Source organism: Chiloscyllium plagiosum, unplaced genomic scaffold (genome assembly GCF_037043375.1).
Source record: "Chiloscyllium plagiosum isolate Xiang-an unplaced genomic scaffold, Cpla_swu_hap1 HiC_scaffold_36, whole genome shotgun sequence".
NCBI classification, from domain to species: Eukaryota; Metazoa; Chordata; class Chondrichthyes; order Orectolobiformes; family Hemiscylliidae; genus Chiloscyllium; species Chiloscyllium plagiosum.
In genome coordinates this window covers 8,415,618-8,436,299 of record NW_028270174.1, presented here as the reverse complement: position 1 = coordinate 8,436,299, position 20,682 = coordinate 8,415,618, and the positions used below count along the sequence as shown (strand labels likewise).

Sequence of the window (20,682 nt, the reverse complement as noted above, 5' to 3'; positions counted from 1 at the left end):
AGCAAAATTTTTTAAAAAATGTGACAGGAACATTACCACATCAGGTAAAACACCCTGCCTGAGGCAAATGCTTTCCTTCATTTCTTTGCCTCTCTCCATTATTCCTCCTTTTGAGATGCCTCATATAACCTACCTATTTGACCCTTGGTTATCTCTATATCAGGCAGCATCTAGGGAACAGGAGAATCGACGTTTCGGGCATTAGCCCTTCTTCAGGAATGAGGAAAGTTTGTCCAGCAGGCTAAGATAAAAGATAGGGAGGAGGGACTTGGGGGAGGGGCGTCGGAAATGTGATAGGTGGAAAAAGGTCAAGGTGAGGGTGATAGGACAGATTGGGGTGGGGGCGGAGAGGTCGGGAAGAAGATTGCAGGTTAGGAAGGCGGTGCTGAATTTGATGGATTTGACTGAGACAGGCTGGGGGGAGGGGAAATGAGGAAACTGGTGAAATCAGAGTTCATCCCTTGTGGTTGGAGGGTTCCTAGCCGGAAGATGAGGCGTTCTTCCTCCAACCGTCGTTTCGCTGTGGTCTGACGATGGAGGAGTCCAAAGACCTGCATATCCTTGGTGGAGTGGGAGGGGGAATTGAAATGTTGAGCTACAGGGTGGTTGGGTTGGTTGGTCCGGGTATCCCAGAGGTGTTCTCTGAAACGCTCCGCAAGTAGGCGGCCTGTCTCCCCAATATAGAGGAGGCCACATCGGGTACAGAGGATGCAATAGATGATATGTGTGGAGGTACAGGTGAATCTGTGGCGGATATGGAAGTTTCCTTTGGGGCCTTGGAGGGAGGTGAGAGGGGAGGTGTGGGCGCAAGTCTTGCACCTCCTGCGGTTGCAGGGGAAGGTGCCGGGAGTGGAGGTTGGGTTGGTGGGGGGTGTGGATCTGACGAGGGAGTCACGGAGGGAGTGGTCTTTACGGAATGCTGATAGGGGAGGGGAGGGAAATATATCCTTGGTGGTGGGGTCCGTTTGGAGGTGGCGGAAATGACGGCGGATGATGCGCTGTACATGGATAGCTAATGCCCGAAACGTCGATTCTCCTGTTCCCTAGATGCTGCCTGACGTGCTGCGCTTTTCCAGCAACACATTTCCATCTCTGATCTCCAGCATCTGCAGACCTCATTTTCTCTATCTCTATATCAGGCTTGTAACTTCTTTTATAATGCTTTTGTGAAGCTCCTTGAGACATTTTGTTATCTCAAAGGACCTCTAAATAAAAGTTGTTGTAATTCAGGAAACACTTCATTGCTATAAAATATGTTGGGATGTTGTGAATGGCATTGCATAGAAAAAGTTTTGTTTTTCAATTCTCACAAGTCTGGTTCAAAATGGAACAATTTCATTTTCTGCTGTGCTTTGCCACCTCTGTGTTATGTCACATGGCTAATATGCCATATGTGTTATACATGTGATCTGATGATATGAAGGTCTTGATCTCTATCTTACTGGGGCCATTTGTAACGTGGCACACAGAAGGAAGTATGCTACAGTTTGCTCAATGTCAGCTCCGACGTGGTCATGTCTGTGACTTGTAATGCAGGTCGTTCTGCTATAATGTGGGTTTTGTCAACACGAATTCACTGACGCGATTGATGAATTGGGGACCCTGTTTCTAAAGTGCTAACTTTTAAAATGCGTGTTGGCTGTAACACGATTACATCGCCAACACTTTAACCATTGTTTCTAAAGCGTGATTTTTCTATAATGTGGGGTTGCACAAGAACCATAACGTTATGGAAGAACCGACTGTAATTATGTAGCTAGGAGCTGTAACAAATATCAGTACGATGTGGTTCATGTCCAGTTCTTGTGTTACGCTAACTAATTAAATAATTTCATGAGGTACAAATACCCTGCTAAAAGTAAGACTGTAAGATGTCGGAGCAGAAGCCGCCCATTCGGCCCGCAAGTCTGTACTGCCGTTAAAAGAGATCATGGCTGATCTGATAATCCTTCTTTCATGCCTTTCCCATGACCTTTGAATCTTTTACTGATTAAACATTCGTGTATCTCAGCCTTCAATGCAGTTAATGAAGCAAAAGCTGCAATAGCTCTCTGTGGTAAACAGTTCCTGACCCTTTTCAATTCAACTTCATTGGCAAGTGTATTCAAGTACAAAAGTACAGGAGCACAGTGAAAAGTATATAATGTTGCCACACAAGGCATCATTTTAGGCACAAAATCTTAAGAAGAAATTTCTCTTAATCTCTATGTGTGATCCCCTTATTCGGAGATTATGCCCCTGGTCCTAGACACACTCACAAAGGAAAACGCTCTTTCTAACATCTACCCTGATGAGTTATTTAGGAATCTTGCATGTTTCAATAAGGTCATCTCTCATTCTTCCAAATTCCAATGAGTACAGTCCCAATGTGCTCCACTTCTCCATATCATACCATCCCTCAGTATCCAGTATCAACCAAGTATACCTTTTCTAGAATGCAGCTCATTACAGTATATCTTTCCTTAGATAAGGGGTTTGAAGCTATTCACAGTATTCCAGCTGTGATTTGACTAGTTTTAGAGAGGCCTCCCTTTTTTCTTATACTCCAGTCCCTTTGAAATAAAAGCCAATATTCTATAGTCTTCCCTATTACCTGCTAAACTTGTATGTTTGTTTTTAGTTATTGATGGACAAGTATGCCCAAATCTCTCTGTGTTGTAACTTTCTGCAGCCTTTCTCCATTTAAATAATATTCAGCTCTTCAATTCTTCCTGCCAAAGTGTATATTCTCACATTATCTTCTATCTGTCAGGAATGTTACCCCCTCTTCTGTCTATATCACTCTGCCAACTCTTTATGTCAAGCTCACCTATTTTTATATCACCCACAAGCATAACTGCAGTGCACTCACTTTCTTCATCCAAGTCATTAATGTATAATGCATTGTAAATCACTGTGGCCCAGCACTGATCTTTGTGGCACACCACTGATTACAGATTACCATCCTGAAAATGCCCCACTTATCTTAACTCTTTGCCTTCTATTAGTTTGATGTTCTTTTATCTCTCCATGCTAATATATTCTCTGCAACACCATGACCTCATAGCTAATTAAATAGCCAATGAGTGGAACCTTATCAAATGTCTCCTGAAAATCCAACTAAATTACATCCACTGTTTCCCCTTTATCTATGCTGCTTGTTACTGTCATAAAGAGTTTGAATAGATCTGTCAGTCATTAGTTCTCCTTCATGATGCCATTTCTGACTCCATTTAATCATATAATACATTTCTAATTGCTCTGGTAACTGTGGTGACCTTTTATAAAGGAGTGATTCCCAGACCCACAGATACCACGGTTATCACATCACTCTGAGTCTTTGTGCACCTTGAAAGTGTCATCATGTTGGTTCTTCTGCAGGGGGAATTGAAATTAATAAATGCCATACCCATAGCTCCAGGACTATACATCTGCAAGAGGATTAATAGTGTAAGCTATGTAAGATGAAAGCGACTCAGCTGGAACAACTAAGTGCAGTTCTGACCCGCAGCAAATAAACAAAGATGCATATGGACAGCACCTTTTTTGTTTTAATATGTATTAACTAACTGATTTATTAATCGCTCAGGGCTGAAGAAAGCATGTTGCACAAAGGGAATTGAAATATGCAGCACTGGCTGGACAGCACTGTACATAGATGGAAGTGGAAAGGACCTTCGCAAAGCAGATGAAACTAACTGCTGGCCTTGCCTAGTTGAAAAATCATTAGAATTCTCTACATCCCATACCACCCAGATCTAAATTCAATATCTCAGCCCCTGGCAGCCTGTAGGTTAGGATATTGTGTACTTAAGTTTCATCCAATCAGCTAATGTTTTCAAATGCAAGATGATACATATATAAATTGTTCAGAGACTTGTATTAAATGCAGCTGTCAGTACCAAAGCAATATTTCCTCAGTCCGGGTCATATCAGTAGGAACATAAAGTCTTGTGCAGTTTCTGTAGCTCTTTAATGAGCAGCTCTCAATCCATATAAAATCACTCAAAATTATTGTAGCTGCTCGATACCGTTGCTGCTTGGGTTTTCTAGTCTATCTGAATGCTTTGCTTTTCAAATTGATACCACCATGATCCAAGGACGTAGAGTCATAGCGTTATATAGCCAGAAGACAGACCCTTCGGTCCAACCAGTCTGTAATGCCAAATTAAACTAGTCCCACCTGCCTGCTTCTTGCCCATATCCCTCCAAACCTACCATGATGGAGCAACCTGTAGAATGTGCTCCAAACCAGCTTAACTCTTAACTTAATTTTTAGAACAGTGCTGCTTTTTAAATTGATTGTCAATATGTTAGTTTTTAATCACTGTTAAGTTAGTTAGTTAGTTTAGGATGAAAGCAATTAAGAGCAAATTTGCTTCCACCGTTGGATTGTACAGCAATCTGTACAGGTTTGGACTGTTATGTTTGAGGTCAACCTGCCCACTATATTTTCCAGAGAGTAAATAATCTGTTTTTAAAGAACAAAATGTTGCACCCTATACCCCTAACCTGCCATGGTTATCATGGCTAACCCACCTAGCCTGCACATCCCTGGACACCAAGGGCAACTTAGCATGGCCAGTCCACATAACCTGGTCCATCATTGGACTGCAGGAGGAAACCGGATCCCCCGGATGAAACCCATGCAAATACTGGGAGAACACTCAAACACCACACAGTCACCCAAGGTGAGAAAGGAACCTGGGTCTCTGGTGCTGTGAGGCTGCAGTGCTAACCATTAATTATATTCTTAAAGTGCTATTATTTTTCCTTGGTGTTACAATTAACAATGGATTTGGCAATTTTTGATGTTGAAATAGATCTGATAATAGTGCAGGCTTAGTTGTTTCGCCTCAATAATTGTATCTTGCAATAAGTGCTGCAGTACGGAGAAGATTCTGCTTCTGTGGAAGCTCTTTTATACGCTCATGGGTTCTGGGCATGACTGGCTGGCCAGCATTTATTATAGAGTCGTAGAGTCATATAGCGCTGAAACAGACCCTTCGGTCCATGCCAGCCATAATCCCAAACTAACCCAGTCCCACCTGCCTGCGGTTGACCTATGTCCCTCCATACATTTTTCATTCATGTACTTATCCAAATATTTTTTAAATGTTGTAACTGTACCCGCATCCAGGTATTATGGCCCAGGGGATGAGAGGGTAATGCTGCATTATATAAGTTGTGACATGCAAAAATACTTATTGGTCTATACTGGAACTAAAGTGCCTTGGTGTAGTGCCGGATAAGAGCTCTGGTAAATTTGTTTGTCTGAAAACTTCAGTACTTACTTTTGCAACCTGCATATTGTCAGACGAAGAAACGTTTTGTTTTCGTGTGGGGTCATTGTGTTGCATACTCAAAATAGTCATTTGAGTAATAGTTTGGAAGTCTGACATTTGAAATACAGTTTGATGAAATATTTGAAAACATGTATCTGTACAAACACTGAAGTCACCTTAGTAAAGGAAAACTGGATCAAGGCAGCCTTACATTGGTGAGTTGGCCTCATAAAAACAAGCGTATGGGTTGTGTGTGATTATCAGTACTCCATATTTTGAAAAGGCCCCATTTTAATGTAAGGGTGGTACTAGAACTGAGGTTATACCTATTAGGAAATATTGAGCAGGCAGAGGGTGTTTTTCTCTGGTATTGGATGACCTAACTGACATCTTTAAAATTGGGAAAAGGTTTGATAAGGTCAAGAAACTGTTCCAGTTTGCTGGAGTCCATATCTAGGTGCCATAAGTATAAGATTGTCACTGATAAATCCAGTCAGGAATGTAGGAGGAAATCCATCACACAGTGAGTAATTAGAATGAGGAGGTTAATACAAATATGGAATTGTTAAAGTGCATATTGTGGATATTTCTGTAGGGAAGCTAGATAAGCTCGAAGGGAGAAAAGAGTCCGCGTATGTACTGACAGTGTGAGATGAAATGCAAAGGGATGAGGCTGTTGTGGATGATGAATATCAGCATGAACTAGTTGGGCTGAATAGCCTGCTGCTGTGCTTCAAATCTTACCTAATTTGATGTTGGCTATGCACCGCTTACCCCAACGATCTGAAAGCTTTGCTCTTGTGCAGTGTAGAAATCAACACCAACTTGTAGCTTGACTAATATTCTTTACTCATAACATGGGTGGCACGGTGGCACAGTGGTTAGCACTGCTGCCTCGCAGCGCCAGAGACCCGGATTCAATTCCCGCCTCAGGCGACTGACTGTGTGGAGTTTGCACGTTCTCCCCGTGTCTGCGTGGGTTTCCTCCGGGTGCTCCGGTTTCCTCCCACAGTCACAAAGATGTGCAGGGTCAGGTGAATTGGCCATACTAAATTGCCCGTAGTGTTAGGTAAGGGGTAAATGTAGGGGTATGGGTGGGTTTCGCTTCGGCGGGTCGGTGTGGACTTGTTGGGCCGAAGGGCCTGTTTCCACACTGTAAAGTAATCTAATCTAATCTAATCCTGTCGAATAGAGTTTGCCAGTCATTTTCCCCCAGGCATCTGGGATGTTGAAACAGCCACTAACAGGTACTTTATGGAGAGTCTTTGGTTGTGAATTGAGATGCATAACTTTCCAATGAGATACAAAGTTGAGACTTAACCTGTTTGTGAGTGGCAGTGAAAGAGCACATGATGCTTGGTCTGAAGTAGTAGAAGAGAGGTTTCTCTATGATGTCTTAGTTGAGATTTAACTCTGCCAATAATAAAACAGATGGTCTAGTGATTATTAGAATTAGAATCCCTAGTGTGGAAACAGGCCCTTCGGCCTAACAAGTCCACACCGACCCTCTGAAGTGTAACCCATCCAGACCCTTTCCCCTACCCTAATATTTACCCCTGACTAATAACATACACTATGGCAATTTAGCATGGCTAATTCACCTAACCTGCACATCTTTGGACTGTGGGAGGAAACCGGAGTGCCCGGAGGAAACCCACACAGACACGGGGAGAATGTGCAAACTCTACACAGACAGTCGGCTGAGGCTGCCCCTATCACATTATCATATGCCTTTTGTCAGCAGGAAAAAGTAATGTTTTGTTGAAATTTCTTTTTCCTCATACTCATTTTGCAAGAATATCAATGTAAAAGGAAACAATATTTTATATTGTATGAGAGGAGAGTGCTGATTGTTTGACAGGTTGGCAGAGGCAACGCCATGTAGATAGTGTCATTTACATAAGAACAAGGAGTAGGCCATTCAGCCCCTCGAGCCTGCTCCACCATGATTTGATATGATCGTGGCTGATCTCATCTCTGCCTTAGTTCCACTTTCCTGCCTGCTCCCCATAACCTTTCAATCCTTCAAGTTAGATCATGGCTGACAATTAATTACAGAGCTTTGTTTGCTAATCAAAGCAATGCCCGAAGGAATGAACCAATGAATGACTACCACTTGTTTTGTAAGTTGGAACAGGCGCAATTTGTGTACAAGATCAAAGATCTGCAAAGATATACATAAATCAATAACTGATCCAGTATCCATTGCCACTTGTGGAGAATTTCCAAATCTTCTCCACCCTTTGTGTGTAGAAGTGCTTCCTGATGTCTTTCTTGAACGGCCTGGCCCTAATTCTTGACTATGCCCCTAGTTCTAGAAACCCCAACCAGTAGAAATAGTTTACCTTATCTACCCTGTCATTTCCCAGTAATGTCTTGAAGACTTTGATCAGATCACCCCTTAACATCTAAATTCTAGTGAAAATATGCTGAATGTTTGTGTAATCTCTCCTGATAAGATCACCCCTGAAGTCCAGGTATCATTCTTGTAAACTTACGTTGTACTCCCTCCAAGGCAATCCATCCTTCCAAAGGTGTGGTGCCCGGATCTGCTCACTGTACTCCCATTGGGGTCTAAGTTGAAACTTTATTGCTGGAACAGCACAGCAGGTCAGGCAGCATCCAGGGAACAGGAGATTCGACGTTTCGGGCACAGGCCCTTCTTCAGGAATGAGCAGAGAGTGTTCAGCAGGAGAAGATAAAAGGTAGGGAGGAGGGACTTGGAGGAGGGGCGTTGGAAATGTGATAGGTGGAAAGAGGTCAAGGTGAGGGTGATAGGTCGGAGTAGGATGGAGGCGGAGAGGTCAAGAAGAAGACTGCAGGTCAGGAAGGCGGTGCCGGGCTGGAGGGATTCGGCTGAGACAAGGTGGGGGGAGGGGGGATGAAGAAACTGGTGAAGTCCAAGTTCATCCCCTGTGGTTGGAGGGTTCCCAGTCGGAAGATAAGACGCTCCTCCTCCGACCGTCGCGTTGTTGTGGTTTGGCGGTGGATGAGTCCAATGACCTGCATATCCTCGGTGGAGTGGGAGGGGGAGTTGAAATGCTGTGCTACAGGGTGGTTGGGTTGGTTCGTCCGGGTGGCCCAGAGGTGCTCTCTGAATCGCTCCGCAAGTAGGCGGCCTGTCTCCCCAATATAGAGGAGGCCACACCGGCTGCAGCGGATGCAGTAGATGATGTGGGTGGAGGTGCAGATGAATCTGTGGCGGATATGGAAGTTTCCTTTGGGGCCTTGGAGAGAAGTGAGGGGGGAGGTGTGGGCGCAAGTGTTGCACCTCCTGCGGTTGCAAGGGAAGGTGCCGGGAGTGGAGGTTGGGTCGGTGGGGGGTGTGGATCTGACAAGGGAGTCGCGGAGGGAGTGGTCTCTATGGAAAGCTGATAGGGGAGGGGAGGGAAATATATCCTTGGTGCTGGGGTCTGTTTGGAGGTGGCGGAAGTGACAGCGGATGATGCGCTGTACATGGAGATTGGTGGGGTGGTAGGTGAGGACCAGTGGGGTTCTGTCCTGGTGGCGGTTGGAGGGGCGGGGCTCAAGGGCGGAGGAGCGGGAAGTGGAGGAGATGCGGTGGAGGGCACCGTCGGCCACGTCGGGGGGGGGAAATTGCGGTCCTTGAAGAAGGAGGCCATCTGTGTTGTACGTATTTTGAACTGGTCCTCCTGGGAGACGAAGGAATTGGGAGAATGGGATGGCGTTTTTACAGGGGGCAGGATGGGAGGAAGTGTAGTCCAGGTAGCTGTGGGAGTCGGTTGGTTTGTAGTAGATGTCCGTGTTGATTTGGTCGCCTGAGATAGAAACGGAAAGGTCTAGGAAGGGGAGGGAGGAGTCCGAGACTGTCCAGGTGAATTTGAGGTCGGGGTGGAAGGTGTTAGTGTAGTGGATGAACTGTTCAACCTCCTCGTGGGAGCACGAGGTAGCGCCGATACAGTCATCAATGTAGCGAAGGAAAAGATGGGGGGTGGGGCCAGTGTAGTTGCGGAAGATGGATTGTTCCACATACCCTACGAAGAGGCAGGCATAGCTGGGGCCCATGCGGGTGCCCATGGCTACTCCTTTTGTTTGGAGAAAGTGGGAGGATTGGAAAGAAAAGTTCAGGGTGAGGACCAGTTCGGTCAGTCGAAGGAGGGTGTCGGTGGAAGGGTACTGGGTGGTACGGCGGGAAAGGAAGAAGCGGAGTGCTTTGAGTCCTTCGTGATGGGGGATGGAGGTGTACAGGGACTGGATGTCCATGGTGAAGATGAGGCGTTGGGGACCGGGGAAGCGGAAATCCTGGAGGAGGTGGAGGGCGTGGGTGGTGTCACGAACCCCACCTACGTTTGTGACACCACCCACGCCCTCCACCTCCTCCAGGATTTCCGCTTCCCCGGTCCCCAACGCCTCATCTTCACCATGGACATCCAGTCCATGCTGCACTTTTCCAGCACCACACTCTCGACTCTGATCTCCAGCATCTGCAGTCTTCACTTTCTCCTGATTATTTTCTTCACCTGCTTGTCATAGTTTAAAGATCCATGCACCTGAACCCCACTATATTTAAGTTCACACCACCTAGAAAGTACCCTCCCCTATCCTTTTTTGAACTCCATCTGCCACAGTTTTACCCATTCACTGAATCTATCAATAGCTCTTTGTAGACAGTGTAGGTGAGAGCATAAAATTACAATGCCAATCTAACTTTGTTTCTTCAGCCTTCTGCTTGTCTACCTAACTTTGTGTCATCAATCTCAACTACGGTCAACCCCTCTGTCAAATGGAGCCAGTGTAATCAAATCAGTTGTCACCTCCTGAATCAGAAGGTACAAGTCCTGCTTCAGGCTAACACTCTACTGCTGCAGTACCAAGGGAATTCTGCACTGCCAGTGATGCCATTTTTCAGGTGATACAATTCAACTAAAGTATTTACCACAAATTCAGGGGCCATTAAAGGTCATACCTTTATTCAAAACTGTTCTGTACCTTGGTGCAGGGGAGAATCCTCTGTCACCCTCTTGTGTGTATCACCCTCAGCATTGCCAAAATAAGTCATCCTCTCGATGTTCTCATTGCTGAGAATGTGATACTTTGTGAACAGACCGCTTTGTTCTCAGACTGAAGTGTAGTCACTGTTGTGATCAAGTCTCCATAATCTTACCAGACCATAAGCACTGCTCTCTCACTAGAGAGAGACATCTGGTGGTGGTTTAAACTGAGGGACACCACACCTCAGGTGAGGGGAGAGGTTGAGAAGGAGAGTTCTTCATGGTGACCTCAGCTGGTAGTGAGAATTGAACACATGCTGTTGGTATCTCACAGCATCGCTGGTACTATGGGCAATTTAGCATGGCCAATCCACCTAACCTGCACATCTTTCAACTGTGGGAGGAAATTGGAACACCAGGAGGAAATCCCCACAAATACGGGGAGAATCCACACAGACAGTCACCCGAGGCTGGAATTGAACTTGGGTCCCTGGCGTCATGAGGCAGCAGTGCTACACACTGAGCCACCGTGCCAAAAGCAGGTATGTGGCGTTATGGCACAGAGTGGCCATGATCTCTCTGAATGGTGGAACAAGCTTGAGGGGCTGAATGGCCTACTCCTGTTTCTATGGGTACCTTCATACCAGAGTGTCTCATATTGTGATGCTATGTAACGTTTATAAATGTACAGGACTTTCTGATTTGGAATCAATGCTATAACACAACAGGAATGTTCAGCAGTTCACATTGATGTCTGATTCAATGATATCACTGTTTCCAAAACAAAAATAAAGAAACCGGGCTCAAATGAATTTGTGAAAGAACTTGACAAATTCTCTTTACAAAGTCATATGAGACTTGCTCATCATAGATTTAACAGCCAGGAGGCTATCCGTAATCTCATTGATATCCCCTATTGGCTCTGCCAGACAAATGGGTTCTAAAATTACATTTATTGTGTTGTAAGGTGGTTGGGACTGGAGTTTTGACAAAGTGTATAAGTGCTCACTCTCTGGATCACAATAGGATGTTGAGCCTTTTTATTTTGTATTCTCCTGCTGAGGTCAGAGAGATCAGAGTGTGCATTCTCTCAACAATGTTTTGTATGTACCCACTGTTCTGTCATGGTTAGTCCTCAAATAAAATGGAACCTTTTAAATTGGTCACCTTGCGTCATGGTGAAGCCCTGAAATACTTTGGTGTAATCTTACAGGGGCTTCCTTTATATAGCAGGTGCTGGCTGCCAAACTTTGTGCTGTTTTATTCCTTGCAGCTTGATAGCAGAGGAGCACACAGTGTTGTCTGCTGTTGAGACCAATTGGCTGTTGCTCTCAGCAAGGTAAAACTTTTGCTTTATCAAACAATTGAAGTCAGGCTTGGCATGTTTTTTGTTGTATTAGGATTTAATTGACTGGAAAGAAGAGGTTGGGAAGCAAATTTTGGCAGTAATTTTTGTCAGGAAGTCTCTGTTATCAGTTGCATGATGTTTCCTTGCTCATGGTCCCAATTTCCAACTTTCATATAATCATCTTTAACAGTAGTTATAAAAAGGCGTACGATAGTGTTTGACAATATATGTATAACTAACACTGTCATTCACATCCATTCTGTGTCACCATCTGTCTGCAGTAAGCATGGAAACCTCCTGTATTTCAACTTAGTCGGACCGATTTACTGCCATGATTCAGATTGAATATATGCCTCATGTGTTTAGTTGTCTTGTGTGTGTTTCTGCATATCATGTCTTTTATCTTGAATGGTTAAAGTTCCAGTAATTGGGCCTTATTTAATGCAAGGAATGTTCAGACGTTTTAGTAGAAAATTGAGCTTGTTACTTTAAATTAGTAAATTAATCTAAATTGCTAGACCCATCAGCAAAGATTGAACAGCCGGAGGCTCTTTTCTCTGGCAAAGAGGAGACTGACAGGGTGACTGGAGAACATTGCCTTTTAAGATTTATGAAAGGGTTTGATGGGGCAGATGATGTGGGTAATGCCAGAACTGGTGGATCATAAACTTATCGGAACCACTAAACTCCAGCAAGGAGTTCAGAAGAAAGTTCTTTAGCAAAAGAGAAAATGTGGAATTCATTCCTGAAGGGGGTGGTTGAGGTGAATGGATGTGTAGATGCATTTAGAGAAAGTCTCAATAGGTAAATGAGGGTGAAAGGAATAGAACAATGTGCTGATGGAAGGAGATCAGGAGGAGGTGTGAGGAAGATTATGAGAGACATGAAGACCTGGATGAACCTCTGAGGCTAAATGGCTTTTCGGCAATGCAAAATCTTTATTCATGCAATTACTCTAGCTTTAAAAAAAATTACTTTAACTGCTTATGTGTCTGTCTCACTCTCTGTGTTTGTCTCTCTCTAAACCATCCTATTGTGTGATCAAGGGCAACAATACAAATTTGTTCAGTTACAGTGTACATCCATATTCAGTTGTACTAATTTTTGTTTTTTTTTCCTTTTCTCTCCTCAGTTAGTTGACTTAGACACTGGTGTGTGAAAAAGCCAGATCATGAGTAACTACACTGTCTGTTTGCAAGGTCCAGCCCCATGGGGCTTCAGACTTCAGGGGGGCAAAGACTTCAACATGCCCCTGACCATCTCCAGGGTAAGTATGGTGTCTTTACCTCTTCACTCTAACTCCACTGATGCCATGTGTTTATTAAAACTGCTACCACAAGCATCTTGTGTAGGAACAGCATGACCAACATGATGAGCGGTTGCTGGGATTTAGAGGATTGGTAGCTTTCTTTTGGGTAGCGAGTAGATCACTTTATAGCTTCAACCTCTTGTTCTGTCTTTCCTACTGAATACCCTCTCAATGTCTTTTTGGCATTTCATTATGCCAAAATTGGCTTTCACCAGAATGTTCCCAAAGGGACGGTCTCTTGAGTTGTCCTATGGCAGTGCAAGCTCCAATTCCCCATACGAATTTTTTTTTAATATCCATCATTTCTTGGTGTTTTGGAATGATGGGGAGTCTAGAGGTTAATGGGAAACGGTCAATAAAATCAAGTTGAGGCTAAAACTGGATTGGCCATGATCTTTATTGAATGGCAGAGTGGGCTAAAGGGGCTGAATGGCCTATTCCAATGCCTGCTTCATACTTTTTTTAAGTATTGATGGGCGAAACATGTCTCAGTTGGAGATTGGTAACAGAACTTGGTGCGAATGTCTGCACTTGAGTCGTGAGCTTTGGGTGAAATAGCAGATGATTTATCACATGACCTGTAATTGCCATTCTCGTCACACATTTCACCTCCACTCCTCCTCTCCAATGCCGACATAACTCACCTAGCAAATGCAGGGGGAGAGAGGGTTATTGTTTAATCTCCCAAATAGCTGATGATCATCCCAAGGAGATTAATCTTGAATTCCCGGAGGTTCCAGGACAGTCCTGGAGATTCCAAGCAGAATCCACAGCATGTCGGCAAATGAGCTGGTATGGGTACTTCACCATACCTGTTAGTGGAGTACTGTTGGCATGTCTTAGTTGGTATAAGTGTATATTATCTTGGCATGCTGGCATAGAGAGAGCCTTCTAAGTGTTTTGTTTGAGCTGATGCCTTCTTTGACCCTGTTGGCATGTTTGAGCATCAGTACTGGGACAGAAGCTTCACCTGATCCCAGTCTGAATTTGGTATGTCTACCAGACCATGCCACTCGCTGGTACAATACTAGTCAATAGAATGGCATCTGACAGTGCAAACAACATGAATGTAAAATGGCTCTATTTTTCCTTGTATCCATCTGCAAGACTTGGTAGAGGATATGGAAGAGCTAAAACTAATTTTTTAAGTTTTTCTTTTATGTTTTCTTCAAACTCTCCAAAACTCTTTTACAAGATGGAAATTTATCCTCTTTTCTTAAAACTAAAGTAGTCTGCTCCTTTTCATGTCCAAATCAGTTGCTAAGCAGCCAAAGGCTTAAAATAAAGAATGTGCATTTCTATAAAGTCCTTTCTCGACCTTGGGTCATCACCTTACACATGTTTTAAAGTGTGCTCCCTGTTGTAATGTCAGGAAAGCTCAGATGTTGTGTTCATACAATGAGCCAGCAAGGTCCTATCTTGAACCCTGAATGTGCTGTGTTAACTATCGTGAGCCAGATCTGTTGCACATTGATGGTTTAGATATTTATTTCAAAAGATCTTTGAAAAGATACTTTATGGTTTTTCTTGGTGAAATAAGTTTCATCCATGTACAATAGGTCATTTCAAATATGCTGACTGTTCCTTTTTATGAGAAAGATCTCACTGGCTGGGCAACATTGGTGGGCAATCACAAAATACCACACTCCACTTTTAGATTGAAGTGTGCATCATTGCGAATGGGACTAATATTAGCCAGAAGCTGTGGAAAAATTGAACAGATAGCCACATCATGCATGCAGGCTGAAATGCTGCAGAAACTCTGTCAGGCTCTCTCTTCCCCTGCCCTTCGAATATTGGCAGCTCGTGTCTCCAACACTGTTGTGAATGACGTGTGTTGTTCTAAATAAAGCTTTCCAAGTTTCGAATGAGTGGGCCTGCTAAGTTGACAGTTTGTATTTCCAAATTCTTTCCCTTTTGGAGTGCGGGGTGCATCAGGCTACAGCTGGCTGGAAATGCCTGTCTAGCTGCTCTGAATGCTCATTACAGAGCTTCAGGCTGCACTCACCAGATTGGGCACAGGTTACTTTCTTGTTCCTCTCTCAAAAGGGCCCAGTGTTTCTGGGTGACCTTTTCTGGGCCTCTTACTCTGTCTGTGTCAATTCTGTTGCAACTGCCTTGCTGTTGATGGATGGATTGATCATAGGTGTTAGAGTAATAAGAAAGAACTCTCATTTATGCACCTCCTTCCCTGGCCTCAGGATACCTCCACTTGCTTCACAGCCAATCAAACTCTATTTTGAACTGTCCTCACTGTTGTACTGCAGGAAAGCAGCGCAGCAAGCTCCTGCTAACAACAATAAAATTGGTGACGAGCTTATTAATTTTGATAGAAGGATAAACGTTGGTGAGAACAAGTAGTGCTGTGCTATCCTTTCTATATCTATCTGAGACGGTAGGTGGAGCCTCGGTAAACTATCAGCATGACACCCATCAATGACCCTCATGGTGTGGGTGACAATTGGTTACAGAAATCGCCATCTCCTTTGTTCGCTTTTTCTATTTGTGAATTCCAAGATGTTCTAAGATCTGTGCCTCTGAGTCAGAGGGTTGGAAGTTCAGCCTCCCCTCAGGGATTCTCGGGCAAGGGTGTAGGCTGACCCTCCAGAACAGTACTGATGGAGTGCAGGATGATGTGAAAGATCCCATTGTGCTATTTCCAATGACAACTGGGAAGATAACCCTAATGTCTTGACCAATGTTTATTCCTCCACCAACTACACAAAAAAACAATTATTGGTCACTATCTCTTTGCTATTTGTGGGAACTTGCTGTGTGCAAATTGGCTTCATGAATTACACCAGTGACTACATTTCATAAGTTGTTGATTTGGTTGTATCTTTGGATGGTCTGGAAAGGAACTAAAAATAAATAATATTTTGAGAGTGGCTCCAAGTTATGAAGCTCATTTGGAGAACTGGTACAGCTATAATGGGTTCTTTCTGTGCTGTAACATTTTTTTGTGGATCTGTGACTTTATTTGTTCTTTGCCAAGTATTTTACCTGTCTGACGCAGCTTATGGGAACTGACCTGAAGCTAAGTAACAGTTGTTCACAAAGGTGTTTTGGGGAAAGTTAATAAATTGGGAGGATTCTGGGCATGGTTGTTTCTATGCAGCAATGGAGCTTTGGACTGTGGGAGGAAACCCATGCAGACACGGGAAGAATGTGCAAACTCCACACAGAGAGTCGCCCGAGGCTGGAATCGAACCTTGGTCCCTGGTGCTGTGAAGCAGCAGTGCTAACCACTGAGCCACTTCTGTAGGGGTCCTTTATTTTGTTCTTTGTGTTTCATTGTGTAATTTAGTGAATAATTTTTTTGTCTGTTTTAAAACCTGGTAGTCAACCTAGCTAACTTACTCTGGGTAATTTTCACTCTCCATTTACTGAAACAAATTTCAGCACACCCAGATTTTACTTGTCATAATCACATCAAACGTGGAATACAAATGTGTCTACATTATATTTTTCCTTCACATATCGCGAAGCAGAGATCTCCATCTGAAATGTAGGGTTTATCTGGGTATCCTCTTCTCCTTTTCTATTCTTTCAAAATGTGGGTTTGTCGTTCTGTGATGTGGAATTCCCTGTTCTAAAAGAATCTAGCCACGCGTTCTGTTTCATTAAAAAATAAATTGGGACAGAGACAAGTTTTCACTTTGACCTTTCATGGCTAACACTTAGTTCAGAGTTTAATGCAGTGGTTATGTCTTCTCGCTCCTGAGCTGTTGATGCCAGTTTTGGTAAATATAGGTATAAGAGGCATTGTGCCCAGTGGGGGCCTATTTATCAAACAGAGCAAGTGGCTGTCAGACTTCTACCGCTGAGTACATTTCAATAGGGGAAAACCTATTGTGAGATGCTCAGTGATCTAATGAAATTTGCTGGTTACTGGAGCATTGTTCAACAAAAACCAAAGGGAGGGAGTGTTGCTGGGATTCACTAACAGCAATGCAGCAAAGAATCAGATTATACTTATCCCACTGCAGCCTCTTGAATCTCCCTAGTCTTCATCACGTTATCGTTGACAGCTGCGTCCTTAAACCCCTCTGCCTCACTATGTGTCTCTCCTCAATTTTTATTAGATGCTCTTTAGAACTTGTTCCTAATATTTCCGTGTGTGGCTGAGTGCCAAGTTGGAATTGAAAATATTGCTGTAAAGTGCCTTGGAATGACTTATCACATGATCGAGGTGATGAGAGTCCAAGTTGTTGCCCTGGGGATCTGTAAAATTATTTTGACTACTGTATCAAACTGGCAATAAAAATGCATGTTTGTTAAGTACCATGGTAATGTGTGGGAAAAGCAGAAGTGACCAGACTTTGGAACTTGGTATTGGTTTGGTTAATGTAAATCATTATGGAACAAGTTGGCCGTGTTGTTTGAGACTAGGCAGGCTTGTGCCTGATGTCGTTGGTGTGGTTGGAGAGTTCATTGCTTTTATTTGTCATACACAAGGTTCGTGACAGTGCAGATACTCCACAACCACCTGATGAAGGAGCGTCGCTCCGAAAGCTAGTGCTTCCAATTAAACCTGTTGGACTATAACCTGGTGTTGTGATTTTTAACTTTGTACACCCCAGTCCAACACCGGCATCTCCAAATCATGAATAAATGCATTGATTTTTACACCCTGAGATACAAATCTCTACGTCATTGCCCACCTCTTGTTCCATTTTTGCGAAGGTGGTGGTGAGCTACCCTGAAACACTTGTTATGGACTCGGCCAGACCACTCAAAACATTCTTAAGCAGGCAGCCCAGACCATAACTTAGCAATTTGTCTCAGTAAGTGGACAGTGAAAATTACCTGGAGTAAGTTAGCGAGGTTGATTATCAGGTTTTAAAACAGACAAAAGTTTATTCACTAAATTATGCAATGAAACACAAAGAACAGAATAAAGAATCTCTACAGAACTCAATCTACCCAAACTAGACTTAATTATGCTGTTCTGAATATACATAACAATCCCAATAAGCAAACCCCCCCTTAAAAAACAGTATAAATTGAACAACTGCTTTTGGGTTGAAGTTAGAATGGCAGAAGGAGGGAGAGAGTTTCACAACCTATTTTCACACAGCTAAACTCCTAACTAGTTCTGGACTGAACTGCACAGCTAGAGAGCTGACCACTCCCCTTTCATTGTACAGGTCACTTCGAAAACATGACCACTTTGGCCTGAAGTCTCCTCTGTTTACATATAAACAAAAGGCCTCTCACAATCCTATTTCATCTCTGGAACAAGCTAGTCATCTTGGAGCTGGGAGAGTGTTATGACCCCTCTGACAAAACCCAAGGACACAGTGTCCTTGAGAAAAGGAACAGCTTTTAGAGGAAAGGGACCAGCTTTGTGACACGCTGCAATCCGTTTAGGTGTAAGTGCGAGGGAATCCCAAGATTTTGATTCCCTGAGGGAATGACAATATATTTGCAAGAAAGGATGGTAAGCGGCTTGGAGTGGACTTGGTGATTAGATTAGATTAGATTAGATTACTTACAGTGTGGAAACAGGCCCTTCGGCCCAACAAGTCCACACCGCCCCGCCGAAGCGCAACCCAACCATACCCCTACATTTACCCCTTACCTAACACTACGGGCAATTTAGCATGGCCACTCACCTGACCTGCACATCTTTGGACTGTGGGAGGAAACCGGAGCACCCGGAGGAAACCCACGCAGACACAGGGAGAACGTACAAACTCCACACAGACAGTCGCCTGAGGCGGGAACTGAACTCGGGTCTCTGGCACTGTGAGGAAGCAGTGCTAACCACTGTGCCACCGTGCCGCCCACTGGTGGTGTTCCAATGTATCTGCGGCCCTCTCTTCTTTCTAGATGGGGGTTTGAAAGGTGCTGTGCAAGGTGATGTCTGTGTGACTATGACAACAATTTGCATTGATCAAGTGATGTTTCCAGTTCACATCCACTGGGGGAAACTAATGCACTCAAGCCTGAAAGTTAAGGGGTGGATGGAGACAAATACCTTCACTGAGTGACATTTGCTGAGCCACAGGAAACTTTGGCCAACAACATCCTAAAGTGGGAGGTTTTATGAGGCATTTTAACAAGAGAGCGAGCGAGTAAGGGAGCAGCGATAATTATAGGGTGAATTCCAATATTTATGGTGCAAGTGGCTGACGTCAGAGCTGTCGATAATGGGGGAAAGGATATCAGGGCTGAGCAAGAGGTTAGCATTGTTGGAATGCGAAGGTCTTGGAGGATTGTAGAAACCAGAGCAGATTACAGATAGGTCAGTGAGGCTTTGAAAACCTCATGTGCTTCTTACTCCAACAAGGAGAGCTCCAAAAGCAAGCCCAGTGTCGAAAGTCAGTGCCATTCGTTTGCCAGAGTTAAGCATTCATACTGTTGTGTAGTTAGGCAGGTATTACCCATGTAGTGCTAATGAAATGGCAGCGCTATGAATCAGTCAGCTACCGGATCAATGCTTATATTTTGAGAAGGGAAAAACCATCACATACAATTATTTGCTGTTCCATTCCATTAAATCAATACATTCTAAGAAAATAAGCACTTGTCTCTTATCACTGCTGTAATGTGGTGTGTTCTTTGAGATTAAAGCAGAGACGTTTTTCTCTGTGTTGGTCATCAAAGACTCATCTCCTACATTAGGTCACAGAAGAAATCCTGCCTGCTGCAAATGATGTTGTTTAGACAGCCCGAGCCTCTTTATACATTTGCCTTTCCTCAGCATGACTAATAATCGTGGATCAGCCGCACCCAGCCTTTCATGTATTTTGCCTCGAGTCAGCAGAATGTACAGAACAATACAATCGCATTATCCTTTTTGCTCCGGTTCTGTCTCCCTCCCTACGTGGGTGGATGTGAGTCTCAGTCTCTCTGAGACGTTGTTAGTGTCTCTGTGTTGCTTTTATCCAATTCAGAATTACAAAGTATTGTGTTCTGCTTTTATGCTGTGTCGCTGGTGTTGTGTAGCTTGTGTTACCAGTGTCTGACTGTCTTGTTACCTGTGTGCATGAGCTTTGGTATCTGACTGTTGAACCTTTTCACTTTGCTCTTATCATTTCTTCCAGATATAGTTTAAGCAAGGGATTTGTGGATCTGTGTCAACTAAACATGAAGGTGGCACGTGAGTGCTGATAGGTGTTTTTTGTTACCAAGGTCAGAAACAAGTTCAGGATTCCAAACTGAAGCACATGTTTTGGTTTTGGAACTGAAAACAACCACTTCATCAGATTGGATTGTGTGAACACTTCACAGATCTATTACCTTCCCTCTTCATATTCATGAGCTTCACATTAGTGTTCAGAGAAAGTCTCGATGCCAGATACATTTCCATCCTTGCATTTGAGTTAGAGTCCTTGACTCTGGCTTTTAATTTTGTAATAATTTTGGAATTTTCTCCATTCAATCAAGTGTGACACAACAAGGGGTCCCCAGTTGTTTGGTTAAGAGATTTGTACACTGGATTGCAGTAGCAAGTTTTACATCAGTCCCGTGGGATAGGAAACATTTAGAGGACTAAGGGCCAAACGGAGGAAAATGGGACTAGTTCACTTCAGGAAAACTGGCCAGCGTGGATGAGTTGGGCCAAAGGGTCTGTTTCTGCGCAGTGTGACACATCAATTTGCAATACAGACTAAGCTTTTAAACTTTGATAGATCTCTGTCAGTGCTTATTCTCTACATAAATTGTCACCCAGTCTTCATTCATTCAAACCTACACATTTTTGTTTTCACTCATGTACTTGTCTGGCTTCTCCTTAAAGGCATCAATATGATTCATGTTCACAACACCCTGTATATAGTGAGTTCCCCAAACTCATAATTC

At 43.6% G+C, this 20,682-nt stretch overlaps 1 protein-coding gene across 20 annotated transcripts in view; it reads left to right on the top strand.

Annotated features, from left to right (window-relative positions):
- Positions 1–20,682, top strand: part of pdlim5a (PDZ and LIM domain 5a) — a 278,081-nt gene that overhangs the window by 9,769 nt on the left and 247,630 nt on the right. For 5 of the 20 annotated variants that reach the window (XM_087979941.1, XM_087979939.1, XM_087979938.1 and 2 more), the window contains exons 1-2: positions 11,378–11,555; positions 12,697–12,831. In XM_087979941.1, the coding sequence (XP_087836067.1) occupies positions 12,736–12,831 (96 nt within the window). In that variant the 5' untranslated portion in view covers positions 11,378–11,555; positions 12,697–12,735. Of the gene's footprint in view, positions 1–11,364; positions 11,556–12,696; positions 12,832–20,682 lie in introns of those variants that run through there. The other 15 variants (XM_087979925.1, XM_087979924.1, XM_087979929.1 and 12 more) reach the window with 12 other exon arrangements.